This window comes from Peromyscus californicus, unplaced genomic scaffold, assembly GCF_007827085.1.
Source record: "Peromyscus californicus insignis strain IS unplaced genomic scaffold, ASM782708v3 Scaffold_7__1_contigs__length_154581171, whole genome shotgun sequence".
Lineage (NCBI taxonomy): Eukaryota > Metazoa > Chordata > Mammalia > Rodentia > Cricetidae > Peromyscus > Peromyscus californicus.
Genome location: NW_026294595.1, coordinates 1605936 through 1624336, shown reverse-complemented (window position 1 = coordinate 1624336; position 18401 = coordinate 1605936). Strand labels below are relative to the sequence as shown.

Below are 18401 nucleotides of genomic sequence, written 5' to 3'. Positions count from 1 at the left end.
TCTAACAGGAGGGATGCAGTCAGGAACACAAGAAACCATAGTATTCTTGGAGCTTAAAATGGACAGGAAGCCAGGAAGATGATAAGATGCTCCTCTTTAGGCATGAAGGTCTGCCCAACTTCCAGCCTTGGGACCACTGGAAGAAGTGAACACAAGAAGAGGAAGGCCTGAGAGTGTGATTGGCACAGAGGTCCCAGAGTACAGCAGGACTCCATGGCCTTTGTCAGCCTTGGCCTGGCCCTGGGTATTTCTCTGCCAGCTGTGTGGGGCCAGATAAGTATTCACTGTTTGTGAAACCCACATTTACAAGGACAGTATCTGATTTGCAGTTAATTTGTTGATGCAGCAAAACACATTGTTTCTAAAAGGTCACAGGGGAAGTGGCATTGGAATATCAACTTAATTACCTGGGCAGCACGGATGAGCGGGCATCCTGCATATGGCTGTGGTGTGGAAAATGTTCATCTGCTGGCACTGACTTGGGGGGGGGGCAGATAGCTTAGTGTACATCCCGACATGTCTGGGGAGCATGTTAGGTGCATCCTGGATGCCCGGGGAGCAGTCTGTATGTGTTGCGGGCATTGCCTGTCCACCTGGCACATTTGCTATCTCAGAGAGCCCTCTACAAGGAGTGAGGGCTCCTGCCTTGGGTCACACAGGTGAGGGGAGTGGAGGCCTTGCCCAAAGACACACAGAACAGAAGAAGACAGGCCTGCAGAAAAGGGTCACCATCTCAAGATAATTACTAGCTGCTGGGGATGGTGGTGGTGGTTCTATGGTGTCTACATTGGGATAGGGGTCTATTTAGGAATGAATATGAAACCCCCCCCCCCATCCTTAATGTATGATCATCCTAAGACTAACCCTTCAAGGTCCTCATGAGGTAAAAGTCACATTTCACTGTGGAGAAAACAGTGCCACAAAAGGAGATGAAATGTTAGGAGGTGGGGTAGTCCCTGAGGTCCAAGAGGATAAATGCTTGATGAACTCAAGGGTGGTGCATGCCAAGCCTGGGTGTGCCAGCAAGCAAGGGGGAGAAGCAACATTCCAGGAAGGACAGCTGGGAGGAAGCTCTGAGCTCTGGACCCAGAAAAGGTGGGCATGACCAGTGGGGAAGTTGCCTGAGAGAACTGGTCTCCTAGGCTGGTCCAAAGGGACCTCAACCATTTCAGTGCGATTTGTGATCTGCATCGTTCCTTCCCCACCAGACCTCATCTGGCTCCAAAGAAGGGGCTGAGGGGAAGCTAGATGGTACCTGGGTTTCTCAGTTTGTCCTGGGAATGTGCTGGGAACAGAGTGGGTGTGAAAGAATTCACAATTACACTCTGTTGCTGTTTAACGAGGGAAGAGTTCACCTGGTTAATTTTCCTGGCTAGTATTCACATCAATACACTGACCTGTGTGTGAAGTGGACCCTGTTGGGAGGGGAAGACAAAGCTTTCTATGGCTTTACAAAGGGCCTCTGGGCCAGGAGCAAGGCTCTGCTACTCTTTGGGACTGGAAATGTGCTATTATGCAAGGTATGGAAATAAAAGAGGGCTTCTTTTGATATGCCTCCAAAAGGGAGTGTATTGAAGTGATATTTTTATGGAGTGTTTCCTTTGAAATGCCCAACCAGCTTCTCTGAGGCATGGTTCTCTTCTGTCCCCCGACTCCTGTCATTATTTCCAGTTCTCTTTGCCCAGCCACAACTGAGCTAATCCTGCTTGCTGGGGAGGATCAAATGCATGTCTCTGCTTCATAGTTTCAGCCAGGCCAGCTGGAGCATACCAGGCCCTGGTGATGTGTTCTAGGTCTGAGTGGCTCAGCAGGGCAGGAGAATGAAGCCGGAGATCCTTGGTCCCAAAGCATTTGCAGAGGTAACAAGCTCTTGTCTGGTGGATATTCTTGCAAAAATGCTGAACAGGAGGGACCCTGACCTCATGGCTAAGGATGGAGCGGCCATCTGCTTGTTCAGAGTCCACTCACACAATATGATAGGAAGGGATTCACCCTGGAGAAGGGAGGTAGGGGGTGTGGAGCACTGTACTCCAGAGCCCCTTTGAGGGTTAGAGGTACCCAGAACATGCCAGTGGTGCTGATGAGCCTGAGATGAAGGCTCTGCCAGGGTCCTACTTTACAGGTAGGGAAACAGAAGTCTCTTACCTTCCATCCCAGCATACAGGAACACACTTGGGACGTGCTAAAGCCTCTGGCTGTCTGTTGCCTAGAGGGTGGTTTTCATATGCCCCAAAGCTTGCTGTCCTGAGGTGTCACCTGTGTGGGGGCTGAGAGGGTGTCCCGGGACAGAAGGCAGTTCTGAAGGAAAAGTGCAGCACCTGTGCAGGGCAAGTGGTCTCCAGAGAGGACCCAGGGCTTGCTGCCATACCCTGCCTTCCACACCTTCATGCTGCGCTGAAAGCCTTCTCAGGCCGCCCTGAATAGCCGCACACTCTTTCCAATGTTGACAGGAGTAGTATTTTGTAGTGGTGCTGGTTAATTTGTAGTGGCATTTGTGGTTTGAAGCCTTGTCAAGATTCCTGATTACTTCCCGTGCAAGGAGCTCGGCTGACGGGGAAGTTCACATGCTGAACAAAAGCAGCCAGGCAGCTGGGAGGGAAGGCTGCTCTGTGGCTGGGTGACCCAGCCAGCTTGGGGGACAGCAGCAGGGGAGGGAGGAGGACCAAACATGGGTCGGGGGAGGGGAGCCCTTTGTTTTCAGTTGGTGCAGGTGCAGGGCCTGAATAGGTGGCATCCCATTCGCTGTTGGAGGTCGGGTACCAGATGCGGCTGGTGGCTGGGCAGGGGCAGGGGGCTCTGCTGACTGTACCATTCTTTGCCTAAACAGAAGCAGGAGGCAGGTGCCCTGCTGCTCCCTCCACTTGATGGCCATCTGGGATCCCATCAAGGGTGCCTGGGCGACATTGTCCAGGGGTCTCACTGGTGGTGAGGTGAGAAGAAAGACTTCCAGATGTTCTCTGATACCAACAGGGGCTGCGGGCTCTTAGTACACGCTGTGCACCAGCCTGTGCTAGGAGCTTGGCAGACAACTGGTCTCAATATTGCTACAGAGAAGGTGATACTGCCTTAAAAGGGAGAAACAGTGAGGCAGTGTGGCTCAGTGACTCCTCACAGCTAACAGGTAGCACAGACACAATGAAGCCCAGGTGTGGCCCTGAGTGCACACACTTTCCATGACACCCAACACACACAGAGCAGTAGAAAGCAGATGGTGACATATGCTGCTGGAGCCCAGGGCACTGCTCCCCCTCCATGATGCTGTTCCCTGATACTCTGGAGCTCTCTGTACCGTGAAGTCTGCTCTGACCCCATGGGAAGGTCTGCTGAGAAGCTGCCTGCATTCCTCTAGGCCTGAGCCCTGCTTGGTGAGAGTTTGCACAGTACATTAAGGGCCAGGGCCAGCTCAGCAAAAGTAAGACTCATTTATTATCTCTGGAATGGTGTCCACTCCAAACAGTACAGCAGTAGGAAATGAAAATAAAAGCTTCCTCCTGATTTTGCAGTGGTAAAGACAGGAATACTCCATAACCTCTCACTTCCCAGTCCAAGAGAACATCCCTGTGCTTAGCAAGCTGTCAAGGCCCAAGCCTTGCCCCCACGGCCTCACCTCTTAGCCCATCACAAGTAGCCTTCTTTTGCTATCCCTCAAAGCACCCGCTCCATCTTTCATGTGCCTCTGTCCTCCCAACACACACTGGTCCTATACCAGCCCTCACTCTCACCTACCTGATGGAGTCTTGCTACCCTTCAAGGCTGTTTTACCTTTCCTGAGTGCTCTCCACTCTCCCCACTCCAAAGAGTGGGGTGTCTTATCTCCTTTCTTCCCTAAGAGGGAAGTCTTGTGTGTGTGTGTGTGTGTGTGCTCTTTCACATCGATACTTTTGATTCCTGGTACAGGCCTGGCGTATGGTAAGCGCAGAATGAATGTCCACCTATAAGTGAGTCGCTAGTTAGCATCAGACTCTTTCAGGTACCTGCACCAACTGGTTGTTATCCCCATCACTCAGGTTACTTTGTCCTCAACACTAGTAGTAACATTCCTGGCTTGCTTCTGATCAGGTACCCTAATCTGCCAGGCTGAGAGCCCAGGACTAGTCCCCAAAGCAAGAGCCCCCCTCCCCTTTTGTGGAATGCAGATATTGAAGCATTAGGAAGCTTAGATGTGAAATATCCCAAATTTCTCCACTGTGTCTGTTAAAGAAAGATAGTTGGGTTGCTAGACAGAGAAGTATTTTTTTTTTTTTTCTTTTCCCTTCTCCAGGAACAAATGGATGGAGAAACTTGGTTTAAAATTCCTGGACCCTAGAATACATTCCTATCTGTGTCAAAGTCTACTATCCAGCGCCTCGGCAGAGTTTAAAATCCTAGCTAATAGGTTAACAACTGTTTTTCTTCAGCTTCAAATGAAGAATATCAGAAGGCTGGGGGAATATGCAGCTTTCCAATTTGTACGGACTGCACACAGCTCCCTGCAATGTGTGTTTGACAGGACTGACATTTTGTACCGCTGTGAGATTGGAAAACGTGTGACATTTTTATTCATGGTGGCGTACGCCCTTGTAATGATCAGCTCTGGTCGATGTGCTTACCGCAGCAGCCCCTGAGCCCTTGGAGAACAAACAGGAACCCGAGGTGCCAGCAGTTCGACTGCCTTATTAAACACCGCCAGGATCCTAACGAAGACCAACTGCTGGAAAATCTCACTGTCAAATCCTCAAGGACACTGTCAGCGCACAGCTAACTGCATATATTTTTCATTTAAAATACTGAAATCCAGCATTGTGCCATTACAACCAAGGGGAGGGGTGCCCACTCCAGTGGCCATTCTGTTAGCTACTTCTTCTGAGCTCCAGATGTTGGAGCCAGATGCCCAGTGGGGTTCACAGCTCAGAGTGGGGTGGCAGAGATGGACACAGATTCTGTGAAAACCCAGCCCTATCTTCACGGTGGGGACTCACAGTTATAGGGTTCTGGGAAGAGTCACTCAGAACGTCAACTCACTGGCTCCCTTTGCAAGCCAAAGCGAATCTGCATAATTAGAAAATCCTTGGCCCAGTCAGCCATCTTCCTGGAGGTGCAACCCATTACATCCTGCAACTTGGTGCTAATCAGCCTTCTGCTTGGCGGCAGACCTCAAGACATCTGCAGGAACACACGGCCACAGTAGGTGTCATACCTTGGCAGAGAGGCTGTGTGTCAGGGTACCCACCTGCAATCTCACCAGTTGCCTCAAACCAAAGGCCTCAAGGTCACCAGGCAGGAGGACCCTCCTTCCCTGAAGTGGTCATTTCTAATGCTGATGCATGCTGATGGATGGAAGCCAGTCACCTGGCAACTCCTTGCAGCTCCTGCAACTGTTAAACTAGGTGATTTGGTTATGGCTGTACACTAATGTACTGGTACATTTATTTTGTAAATATGCATTATTTATACAGTATCTCTATTTCCAGACTCCAGCACCTGATGCTACTTATTTATGGGATCCTTGGCGTTAAAGACCCAACAAGCTACCCTGTGCAGTTCCTACGGGTTTGCAAAAATGGCCAGTGGTTGGCTTGAAACAACCCATGTTCTTGATCCAGCAGCACAGGCTTACATTTTTAAAGGCATGCCTATAAAGCTAGTTTAGCAGATGGTGAAGAGCTGGCCATCCAAGGAGGGACTATAACAGTCCATAGCCTAGGATGGCAGGAGGAAGCCATGGGGAGTTGGACGCAAAGGGACATGACTGGGAGAACAAACAGGGCTTTAAGAACAGGAAAGCTATACCCATTTCATTGAAGGAGGCCTTGTAGCTTTCAGTTGGGCCTCTGCCCTGAGCTGCAGAGGAGGTACTCAGTAACTGCACAGCCTAGTGGATACTCCTCATCACAGGCTGTGCTGCAAGCCTCAGCCAAGGGTGTTGAGGAGAAATGCAGCCAGTGTCTAGATTTGTGTCACTCTACCTCAAACTCCAATAGCTCCCATGGAAGGCACTTAGCTGCCTGCTGTACTCTGGCCTGTGAGTCTCCTCATCTTCACTCATATAATCAGCATCCTTGCGTGAGCTCCCCAAGCTCTCACCTCAAATACAAGTGATATTGTTAGCAGTCTTTGTAACTTACGTCTGCCCCTGCTGTCCAGGTCCCAGTAGCCAATCCTCTGAATACAACCTGTTCCTGGCTCCAAGCCACTCAAGAGGGTGCAATTTAAGCTCCCCCAAGGTTTGGGCACTGCCCAGCTCTTACCTGCTGGTCTCTGGTGCCCATGTTGGCCCCTATTTCCCTGAAGTCTCATTCTCCTGTCTGGATTGCTCACCCCCACTCTGGCTCTGCTCAGTCCATGGTGAGTATCATGGGGAGTCTTTCCAGATCCAGTGGGAACGTTCCCTCCTCTAAGATGCCTACTCTGTTCTCCATGCCCTGCACTTGTGCTCATCAGTATTTCCTCTCTGTAGTGTTTGTGGACTGCCTCTCTCAGCCACTGAGTGTTAGGGAGGCAGGAAACACCTCATTCTCTGTGACCCTGAGGCCTTGACCCTGCCATGCCTCAAATGCATCAGATGAGTGAAGGAGTGAGTTCGTGAGGTCCGGAAAGAGTCAGTGTTGTGTTGGCAGGAAGACTAAGGCCTCAGACTGTCTGCTCATATGACAGGAGTGATGTGTGCAGGAGACTGGCATGCAGTCTTGGATATAGGAAACTGCTGGCACCCCCATCTCTGCCAGGTGGGGGAGAGGACATGAGAACACCAGAGTCTCTGCTGAGCACATTGCCAGGCACCTGGTGGGCATTCAGAAATCCTCTGCATCATAGCAACTGGTGCTGAGACAAAGTAATGTCCCAAGTCAAGGCAGCAGGTGCGAGTCTGAGGCAGGAGAGGGAGAGATGCAGCAAAGTGACCTTGACCTAGAGGGTCAACCACGCCTGGGGAAGCAGGTGGAGCTGAAGGGGGCGTGGGGAGAGGTGAGGAGAGCCCAGACTCTGGCACTGGATGGGTAGGCCTAATTTTGTACCCTTGCCTTGCCATTTACTGTATAACCTTGATCAGGTTGCTTGACCTCGCTAGGAAAAACACTTGCATCCACTGTGCAGGGCTGTTGAAAAGGTTATGTGCCATCAGGCTTGGAGAGGCGTGCTCCAGCTCAGCAGAGCCACACTATCAAGAGAACTTCTTCAGTGCATTTCACCCCTTCTCACCTACATCTCTTGGTTGGTTCTGTGACTCCATTCTCAAGGCCATGGGCAGGTTAATAATTTCCCTGGTCTGGAGGCAGTGCCCAGATCAGGGATGAATGGAGGATATGTGATAGGCACACACTGTGGCCACTGGGCTGAACTTCCTGTCTAACCAAGGATACTGAACTGACTCTCTCATAGTTTATGTTTTATTTCCTTTTCCCTACTGGTACAAACTTCCCACCTCTGGCCCTGAGGATTCTAATCTGAGAAAATGCCTCCTTTGATCTCACTGAATTAGACTTCCCACTCCTGTCCTGGTTTTAATACCTCTCTGGCAGGGAGCTGGACTTGGAGCAGCTCCGACATAGACTCTTTAAGAATGATGTTTTAAGGTCCTGGTCAGTGTCTTGGCAAAGGCACTCTTATTGTCACCCTGCTGAGTGGGGACAGGCTTGAGGACATGGGAACTGGGCACCAAAGGAAAACTGCTCCTGGTCTTGGCTCCTGCTCTACTGAACAGATAGGACTCGCTCAGGACACAAGGTAGGTAGGCCTGCAGCTCCTTTTTTTCACTCACTTCCAGGTCACCCCCCAAATTTCCACAGGGAGCTTGTCTGTGCCAGACCCTTTGAGGTGCCAGGGATAGCCATGAAACCAACGCCACCCCTCACTGAGTTACCACCAGGAGGCTGCTGGCAAGGGCTGTGGGGCGCTGTCGGGTATAGCAGAGGAAAGGCGTTCCTGGTGGCAGAGATGGCAGGAGCTGATTCATATTGGGGTTCTGACCTGGAGCCGATGTTCATAAAGAGCTGAATAATGAATACAAGGTCTCCAGGGCTAGAGAGAAGGAAGGATTCAGCCCAGTGTAGGGTGAGGTTGACAGAGTCTTACAGGGCAGGCAGGGACTGGCCAGAAGTGGAGTGTGGCTGGGCCTTGAAGTCTGGTATGCTATTCTGATTATACAGGGAATCCAGGGTGGGGTAGGGGAGCACAAGCTCGAGGGCTTATGTTAGTACTTGGATGTTTTGTAATGTTCCCTGGGATGTAGAGGGCCGTGGGTTGACACCTTGGTTGAACTAGGGAGGGGCAGGTTTTAGAAGTCCAAGGGCAGAGTAAGCCACTCTAAAAAGAAACAAGTTAGACATAGACATCAGGAAGACTGGAGAGAGTTAGTGGCTAAGGGTGCTTACTGCTCTTGCTGAGGAACTAGGTTTGGTTCCTAGCACCCACAAGGCAGCTCACAACTGCCTACAACTCAAGTTTCAGAGGATTCAACACCCTTCTCTGACCTCTGCGGGCTCCTATATGTACATGGTACACACACACACACACACCCCTAAAAGAAAGTGATATTAGGAGATGTTGGAGCAAACAGAGTGCTGGAAGTGGCATGTATATCAGCCCCAGGGCTCTCCATCAGGGGATATCAGAAGGTCAGCACCTTGGAAGGGCACCATCTATGGGAAGGGAGGACCAAAAACAGTTCCCAGGCACAAAGCCCACTCAGAGTTTCAATCAGTCAGACTGTTCAAATTTTATTCCTTCGTAGTTTTAGTTGGGTTTTTCTGGAGGCTAATACAACAGTTTAAAAGGCAAGAGTTCTCCATTGTAAGCATTGGAGAGAACAAGTGGTGAGCACTTAGGACAGGGGCGGGGAGTTTAGGACTTCACATGAAGTTACTGCCCATCCTAGAATGGCCTAAACAGCAGCTAAATATAGTTTCCCCAGCTTGGAGGCTTCCCCATGTATCTAAGACACTGCTGGAAGAAGCTGCCCCACTGGTCTTAGGTTAAAGAATCTTGTCTAGAGTGAGAGGGTTATTGAACACTGCACTCAGGTTGTAGTGACATGCTCAAGTTGACTCTGAGGAAGTGATGGGTCCCCCATGGATTAGGTAGGGAGACAAGGCTGAGACCAAACCCGTTGCAGTTAAAGTAGCAACAGGACTGGGAGCTCTGTGAAGTAAGGGACCGAATTTACTGCCGTGCCTGCTTTCACAGATGTGGCACAGAGAAGCCATCAATGGTACTTTCTGATCCACGGCCTAGATTCTTGGCTTTTTCCCTCACTCCTGGCTGTGGACTGCTGCTGACCCTGCCACTGTCCATCCCAAGAAGCATGCCCACTCCTTTCACCTGGGACACCCAGTCCTAACCTCCCTGGCACACACTATGCTTCTTTTTTGAGATAAGAGTTTTTCTGTACAGTCCTGGCTGTCCTGGAACTCTCTCTGTAGACCAGGCTGGCCTCAAATTCAGGGATCCACCTGCCTCTGCCTCCCGAGTGCTGGGTTTAAAGCCGTGCGTCATCAGCCCCCCCCTTTTACATTCTACTTGATGTCTACCTTTGACTCTCTGCATCATAGGCTCCCTCAGCTCTGGCTATGAACTCTTCTCTGGAACAGAACAAGAGGCAAGGACGATTTCCGACTGGGCGTCCTGCACACTATGAGTGTGATCTGGTCCTCCTCTCAGCCTCCGAGCTCCCTGACAGGAGCTAGCCCGAATTAATCTCTTAGGTGTGTGCATCCATGGGATTTATCCTCAGCATGCAGGGGACCCTCCGCCATGATAACTGCCTAGGAGATGGGCACAGAATCCAAGCTGGTTCAGTCAGTCAAGGTCATACCTTGTATGAAAGTTACTTCTTTTCATGCTGATCTTATACCTAGAAGGGTGTGGTCAGCAGTGGTAAGTCAGCTTGCCACTGCATAGGGAGAGCCTGTTGAGAATGGTACTTGAAAAAGTGGGGAAAGGCCTGGCTAACTTGATCTGATACCAGAATTGGACCATAATCACAGCAGATATGGGTAAACAATTTCTTTTTGGATTTTATATCTCTTCTGAGTCCATATATCCCAATTAATATAAATTCCTAATATATGTCCTTCCTTGGTCTTCAGAGCTGGACTGGCACCTGACCTGGCCAATACCAACCAACTTGTACATATATCCAGACAGTTCTCCCTCTCACACACCAGGAAAGTACCCAGCATGCTTTTGTGATTAATGGTGGATTTGGCTTATGGTGTCTCTACCAGGTACAGGATACCAGTACACTTGTCTTGGCACCAATTGAAGCACAGAAATGTTAAGGAGGGTCTGAGGTCTGGAAGGTAACCAGAAACAAAACTTTATTGTGGTCCAACATCCTGAGATCCTGGGCCACTGGCCCAGCTTCTACACCGGATTAACAGTATGTACCCAGGAAGACACATTCTCAGCAAAGCTGGGGAAGATCCAAGCTTCAGGCCATCATATGGCCTGAAATGAACTCTGACTTCTCCTCTGAGATGCACAGAGTTGGACAAGCCCTCATTATCTCCATGCCTGTCCTGTTCTCAGTAAGAGAGATAAACCCTGAGACCCTCTCCCCAACAACATGGCCTGGTGGATCACATGGCAGCTGAAGCTGGAACAGAGGCCTCAGCTCAGCATGGCACCTGGGAGGTAGTGAGAAACTCAGTGCTACTGTTCTCCCTCAGCTGCTCTTGGACCAGCCAGGTGCCCAGTGTGTAAGACAGGTGCAACCTGATGCCCTAGCACACAGGTCCCAGGAGGAGGGTGGTGTTGGGGGAGATGGACTGTCACCTTGACCTTCTGTATCCATCCTTCACCTGTACACATTCCAGAGTACACTAGGAGCTCTGCCCACACTGCTGAGTGCTCTACTACCTCTAGCTCCGGAAATGAGAGGAGTGCTTCTTCTCAAGGAGGCAACACTGCATGCTGCAACAGAAATCTACTGACTTTCCACCCCAGCCTCCCAGTTTCCAGAATCTGAAATCTCTTTATTATTATGATTGATTGACTGACTCATTAGAGCATGTATGTGTAGTGCATGTACATGCATGTGTGGAGGCCAGATGTTTCTGGCATCTTCCTCAATTACTGTCCACCTTGTTTTTTTGAGACAAGGTCTCTCAGGGAATGTGGAATTGGGAGTTTTGGCTAGACTGGCTGGCCAGGAAGTCCATAGGGTCCACATGAATGGGCCCCACCCAGCCTTGGGCTTACAGACACACACATGCCTCACTAGCTTTTTTACAAGGGTATTGGTGATCAAATTTGGGTCGTTGCATTTGCATGGCCAGCACTTAAGTGACTGAGCTACCTCCCAACCTCCAAATATGTAGTTTTTGAGACAGTCTTCCTATGCGGCCTAGACTGGCTTCCAATGTGTGGCAACCTTTCTACCCCGGTGTCCCAAGTGCTGGGACTGCAGGCCTGGTATCTGCAGTTTGTATTCCACGTAACTCAGAGATGAGGGCCTCTCCCTCTGACAGCTCTCCCCTTCCCCTCTCATATAGGTCCATGTGGCCTTGGGGTGCAGAGGAAGGGTGTCTCAGTTCTCTGACTTGTCCCCTACATCCTCCACAGGGCATTTACAATTGACCTTAGGCCTCATAAAGACACAAACAGTACAATGCAACAGGATCCAAGTTCTTACCATTCAAAGCTGCCTCAACTTGGAAACAAATCTCTGTTTATGGAAAGAGAATTTGCAAATACTTTTTGAGCACTATTGGAATATTCATTGTTTCTTCAAATGAACAGAATTATAAGTATAGCAACTTAAAATGAAACCAAATAACTTGCTGTACACATAGGGAGAAGCCAAACAATAATAGTCAATTAATTACAATCCAATTTAAATATCTACAGCAATAATAAAAGCTTTGCATGTTTACAGACTGCTAGCTCCATGCCAGGCCCTACTGAAGACTGTGGACTTTTGAGAGGCTCATGTTCTCATGGGGAATGATCACAAGGCTATGTGAGAGAATGATGTGTGCAGAGTCCTGGGGTAGAGTACAGAAATAACCACCTCTTCCACAGGAGCCAGGAGGCTTACAAAGGGACCTGCTCCAGGTTTGAACACACAGAGGTGAAGGACCTCCTGGGTCAGGTCAAGGGGGAAGATGGAATCGTTAAGGGAGACTAGGAGCAGGGTAGTGAAATGGCTGTCTGCAAAGCCATGTGGATATTGCAACAGGAGTGTCCATCAGGAGACACAGTGTACTTGATCATTTGGCCTGTTATCAAGGCTGTGAGAGAGGTGATGGAGAGGAGGGGACTGAGCAATGTTCAGGGCTGGTGTGTCAATCAGGTTCTGAGGTGGGAGATGAGGATTCGGAAGGAGTCTGGCAGGGAGTCTATGTTCGAATTGGGTGTCTGTGTTTGAGGTATCAGGAGAACATGGGACACCTCTGGAGGTATGTGTGAGGAATGGCTCAACTGCAGGGAATGATGTGTGACTTCTAATGGGCAGAAGGAACTTCTCAGGACATTCGGAGCCAAGGGTGTTGGGGGCATTTGCTGGCTGGGTAGTGTTTTCAGCTCAGCGTGAGCCCGGCACTAAAGGACAGGCTCATGCTTCTGGCCATATTCCTAGAGCTGGTCTTGGGAGTCCAAATCTCTGTCACAGTTCACGAGATAGCTACCATGGTGCTTGATGGAATTCTGGTTTAAACAGTTTTTAAAAAATGGTTATTAAGGGCTGGGCATAGTGGTCCATGATTTTGATTCCAGGCAGAGGCAGAAGGATCTCAGTGAGTTCAAGGCCAGCCTGGTCTATCTAGCAAGCAAGCTCCAGGACAGCCAGGGCTACATAGAGAGACCTTGTCTCAAAAAACAAAACAAAACAAAACAAAATTTAAATTATTTTATATGTATGGGTATTTGGCTTGCATGTATGTCTACGTACCATGTATATGCCCATGGAGGCCAGAAATGGGAGTTGGATCCTCTGGAACTGGAGGTACAGACTGTTGTGAGCCTCCATGTGGGTGCTGGGAATTAAACTCAGGTCCTTTAGAAAAGCAGCCAGTGCTTTTAATCATTGAGCCATCACTCTAGCTCCTAAATAGCTTTTTAAACTTTACACTGCAACAGCTCAGAATCCTTTGTTCAAATGGAAGGGGAAGAGAGGTACATTTCAAGATGTAGTTTTTGGAATCTGTATATTGGAAAACAAGCAATTACTCAGTTCACAGATCAATGAATTGTGGAAACATGAAGCAAGTCTGGAAGATCTGAGAACTGGTCCTCCCACTTCTTTCTCAATGATCCTTGGCAGCCTGCACTCAGGGCTAGCAGCAAGCATCCCTGGGCTCTAGCATCTGTCTAGTTCTCTAGCAGGGAGGGAGGGAGGGCTGCACATAGCTAAGAGCAGAGGTGCTGTTGGTTCAAGAGCAGATATGAGCACAGCCAGACTGGCTTCCTTGCCAGCTGATGGTCACGACTCAGCACAGATCTCCAAAGTACCCAGTGGCTGGGCCTTTTGACTAGATGCATGCAAGTTTCTATAGGAGGTGTGTGAGTGGGGTGCCACCTCTGCTGACTCCTGTCATAGCATGGTGGTGTCCCTGTGGGTGTTCCCACTCTGCTGGGGAGGACCCTGCTTCCTCTCCCCTTCTTTTTTTTTGTTTTGTTTTGTTTTTTTGTTTTTCGAGACAGGGTTTCTCTGTGTAGCTTTGTGCCTTTCCTGGAACTCACTTTGTAGACCAGGCTGGTCTTGAACTCACAGAGATCCGCCGGCCTCTGCCTCCCGAGTGCTGGGATTAAAGGCGTGCACCACCACCGCCCGGCTCCTCTCCCCTTCTAAAGCCAGGGACAGGAAGGATTCCCATTCCCCATCCCAGAAAGCCTGTCTTCTCTGTCTTCTCACCCCTGCCTTGGGAGAAGAACTTCTCTGGGGGTCTGGGAAAGGAATGGACATGCCTCACCCTCCCTCCCTGGCCGTTAGCTCCTTCTTGCTAGTGCTTTTGGACAGCTCTGCCACTGTCTACTTATCCTTTGAGGAGTAACTTAGTTCTTTAAACTCTGAAGCAATGTTTTAGTAACCATTTAGCCTCAGGACTTACATATCATTCTCCTTTTACTCTCTTTTTATTTTTTATCTTTGTTTTCAAGACAGGGTTTCTCCATGTAGCTCTGGCTGTCCTGGAACTCGCTCTGTAGGCCAGGCTGGCCTCAAACTCACAGAGATCCACCTGCTTCCCAAGTGCTGGGATTAAAGGTGTGCCACCACCACCACCCAGCTCTTTATTTCTTTTGAGTCAGCATCCCATGTAGCTCAGGCTGGACTTGAACTCCTGTTCTTCTCACCTCTATCCCCTCTCAAGTGCTGGGATTACAGGGGTGCAACATCTTGCCTAGCTTTAGTCTATATTTAAAAGGTTTGCATTTTAGGGGCTGGCAAGATGGTTCAGTGTATAAATGTGTTGCTGCCTAGCCTGATGACTTGTTTGATCTCTGGGACTCACATGGTGGAGGAGAGAACTGATTTCTGCAAGTGGTCTGCTGACCTACCCACCTCACACACGTTCTCTCTTTTTCTATTCATTATAGGCCCATCTCTATCATTATGTCCTATAAGGGTGGAGGCTGGTTGCTTTTATGTAAATAGAGACATAGTCCCAGCCTTGAAGAGGACAGTGGATAAGAAACTATCTTTTCTCCCTGACAGTAGCCATTCTTGCCACTGAGTTCCTCTCTTGCCAGCTGCTGCACCACTGCTGAGGGTTTGCACAGGGCATCCTGCTGTCACCCTGCAGGATGTGTCCACGGGGCTGTCCTGCCCAGGCACTAGTGCTGGTGTTGTAAGACCATTTTAACAGTTCTGGTTTTCACAGGCCAGCTAAGTGAACTTTTTGCTGTTCTATTTTGTTTCACCTTATTTATTTTTGAGATAGTGTCATATATATCCCAGACTGGCTTCAAACTTGTGCTGTTCCCGCCTCAGCTTCCCAAGACCCAAGATTATAGACATGTATTATCAAGCCTAGCTCAGCTAAGAGGACTTGAAAAAAATCCACAGGACTGTGAGCCTAGGGTGAGGATATTTAGGAGGTTAGCAGGTACTATCTGGCTGGGTTTGAGTCTGACTGTCTGGAGTGCCCACACTGGGGATGTGGCCTGGGCAGGTTCTTTCAGGTATTTGATCAGATATTTCAGCTCTTGATCCACAAAACAAGGCCAATGGTCCCTTCCTTCATGTAAGATATTGTGAGGTCTGTTCCTCTGCCCCTAAGAAGTGCATTGACATTCTCTAACATTACAGACATTTAGAAACACAAGCTGGTCTAGGATGTTCAATCTGTGATTTTACAGATACCATGAATGAGGCTACAGTCTGGATGCACACCAGGTTCAAACTGTTTAGACACCAAGTAAAGAAAATACAAAAGAACATAACAAACATTTGAAAACTGAAGAAAGCAACCTTAAACTCAGGCTGGCTGGAAGGAACTGTGCTCCTGTGACCAATGGTCCATCAAAGAAGGCCCTAAGGAAGGTCTGAAGGACAACCCACCAAGGGCCAAAGCTGGAAAGAGTTAAAAACGGGGCAGGTCTGTGGTTTCTCTGCCTCCCACCCCCACCCCAGCTAATCTGTCACCTAATGAAGAAGGGGCCGGCACAAGTGAGCTAGCTGGCAGTTCACTTACAGCAAACTGATTAAGAATGTTCAACCAACAGCAGACTGTAGACCTTTCCAGAGAAAATAAATAGAGTGTAGACTGTATGCAAATGTGTTTGTCACTTTGACAGCACGTCTCAATTAAGGCATCTCGCGGCTGTGGGTAGGCTCTGTGGCTGCAGCTGGAAGGGAGAGCCTGCTGCATGGCTGATACTAGGGGCTTGACCTTAATCCGCATGCATGCATTAAAAAAAAAAAAAATCCTGCCTTCCTGTATACTTGCATAATGCTGGCAGCCACGTGAGGGAAGTGACAAACGGGGAAAGCCACTTTCATCCTCTCCAGTTTGCAGACCTGTGAGGGAACAGACAGCTCTTATTTCAACAGTTTGGGGTGGCTTTTTTAATTGTTTATCCCCCTCCCGTGTGAGCACACACACTCTTATTCTGCATTTAGCTGAGAATGACATTAAAGCCTCTCTCTATTTCTTGGCGAAATGGGAAGAAGGTCTCTCTATTTCAAATAGGGCCTCTTTTTTTGTGTGTTTTGAAAATGGAATGTTTAACACCATGAAATCCCTCTCCCCGCCCCCTCTTTCTCTGTAATGGGCTTCCAACTCCAGCCAGGGCTCCTTTCATGGGCAGGTTCACATGTGCAGGAATGAGGACAAAGGAAAGCAGGAAGCTGACTCTGGAATGCCAGGCTGGTGACAACCAGGGCTGTGCTTTCAGCAAACATGGCTAGGAACTGCTGTGAGGATTGCTCCAACAGGGCCTGAGCCCCAGAGGAGGCAGGTCTTCAGGGTACAGACAGCAGAGAATACAAGGAGTTAGTGCTTCTGCTTTACAGTACATGTCAGTTTCCAGAATAGCCCTTCTAAGTGTAAAATTAGAAAAACGGCAGATTTCCCCAATTAATGAGGTATGGACATATTACCCGAAAAGACGATTAGAATAGAATGATTTTCATGCTTCAGCCAGCCAGTGCTTTATAATGACCCACAGCAACAGTCTTGCTACTTCTCTTTTTCCTTTTACACTTTTATTTGTTTACTTTTTGTATGTGTGTTTGCTTACACATGTGGGGTATGTGCATGCAATGGCCCACATGTGGAGGTCAGATGACAAATTGGGAGAGAGAGTTGGTTTTCTCCTACCATGCAGTGGCTGGGGACTGAACTCAAACTGTCAGGTTTGGCTGCAGGTGTCTTTACCTGCTGAGCCATCTTGAGGGTCTGGTTCTCTTTATTTTTACATAGCTCAATGCCTGATACATACTAAGCACTTGATAAATGTCCCTCAAAACAAGAAAAGTTTTAAACGTCAGACTCTAGGCTCTTTCTGAGGTGGAATAGCAATCCTACTTCCAGTAAATAAAACTCACACAGATTAGCTTTATCATACCTCATCTAGGCTAAAGGATCAGGTGATTTAAGCTCAGTAGTACAAAAGCACTGTCTGAGCAAGTACTCAGTCCTTGGTTAGAGCCCCGGCACCAGAAAATCAACCAACCGACCAAACAACAACAATAATAAATCTTGCGAACTCTTGTTACAACCATATCTTGCTAACTGAGCCACGTTCCAGATACCAAATCAAACCAAAAGCACCAAACTAAACCACACACAGCACACATAACATGCTTAAATTTGATCATTAGAGTGGTTGTTTGAAGAGAGGTAGGGAAGGGTACATTATCTTTTTAGTTGAAAATACAACCACAGGTAGGAAATGGATGAAAATTTCAATTTCTGTAAAGAGTGTATCACTTAAAAGGAAAGAAATAAAATCAAATGAATAGACAATTTTTTAAGCGCTCGGATCCTTGCAAGCTGTTGGGTACAGAGTTGGATCTCTAGACCCATAGCAAGGGTGTTTACTCTGGGAAGCTCAACTCCCAATATTGATTTTTAGGAAGTACATTAATAAAGAACCCCTAATTGATTTTTTTAAGCCTTTGCTTGTTGCCTTTTATTTGAAGGTGCAAAGAAGGGCCTGGGATGCCAAAGTGTTCTAATGAGATGCTTAGCTAACAGGCACCTTAAATGCAGTGTCTTGGAGTGGGGGAGGCAGCAGGCACAGTTAATGACTTCATTTAACAGTGAAGCTAGTGATGATCAATGCCATGCTGCCCCTACGTAGAGTTTTGAAAATTCACCTTCAAAACATGTTTGTGTCAAACACTTGGTGATGTGAAGAGCATGGAGTTGCTTTGCTGAAGGAGAGCTGGGGTGCAAACCCATGGCTGCTCATACTTCAGCTTCTGATAAACCCAAACCAAAACCTCAAAACAGCCCTGCGTAAGTGCACAGCACATACCTGCCCAAAGTGGACTGTGATTGGTCTCCGGTCTTCTCGAAGTCTGGGGTCCTTGGCCTCTGCCAGTGGGGATGGCACGGTCTTTGGCAGTGGCTCTTCTGCAGAGGAGGCACAGCCATTCTCAGCGATGTCCTGCAGGGAGAAGGAAGGTCTGGGGTTGGCACTGTGGTCCCAGCTCTTTGTCCTGTCACCTCATCCCCACAAGCCAGGAGGCTTGCTAAGAACTCTCTCCAGGCTTTCTAAGGCTGATTTCAGGGAGAGGTGGAGGAAATAGAAGCTAACTTGGCCTTCTGACATTGATGCACCAAAAAAGCCAAAACCATTTACACAAAACTAAACATAATAATTCACAGTGGTGAAAAAAGCCTATTTCATTCTACATTCTTCTATGACTATTTTCATTTTCACATGTTCACTTTGTCTATATGTAGACATTTAAAATTACTTGTAATCACAGCTCATGCATAATTTTATATCTAGTTTTTTTCTCCAATATAAGTATC

At 48.4% G+C, this 18401-nt stretch overlaps 1 protein-coding gene across 11 annotated transcripts in view; it reads right to left on the bottom strand.

Annotated features, from left to right (window-relative positions):
- Dennd1a (DENN domain containing 1A) overlaps window positions 1-18401 on the bottom strand; it is a 503183-nt gene that overhangs the window by 30240 nt on the left and 454542 nt on the right. For all 11 annotated transcript variants that reach the window (XM_052724298.1, XM_052724294.1, XM_052724299.1 and 8 more), the window contains one exon: window positions 17899-18030. In XM_052724298.1, the coding sequence (XP_052580258.1) occupies window positions 17899-18030 (132 nt within the window). The remainder of the gene's footprint in view (window positions 1-17898; window positions 18031-18401) is intronic.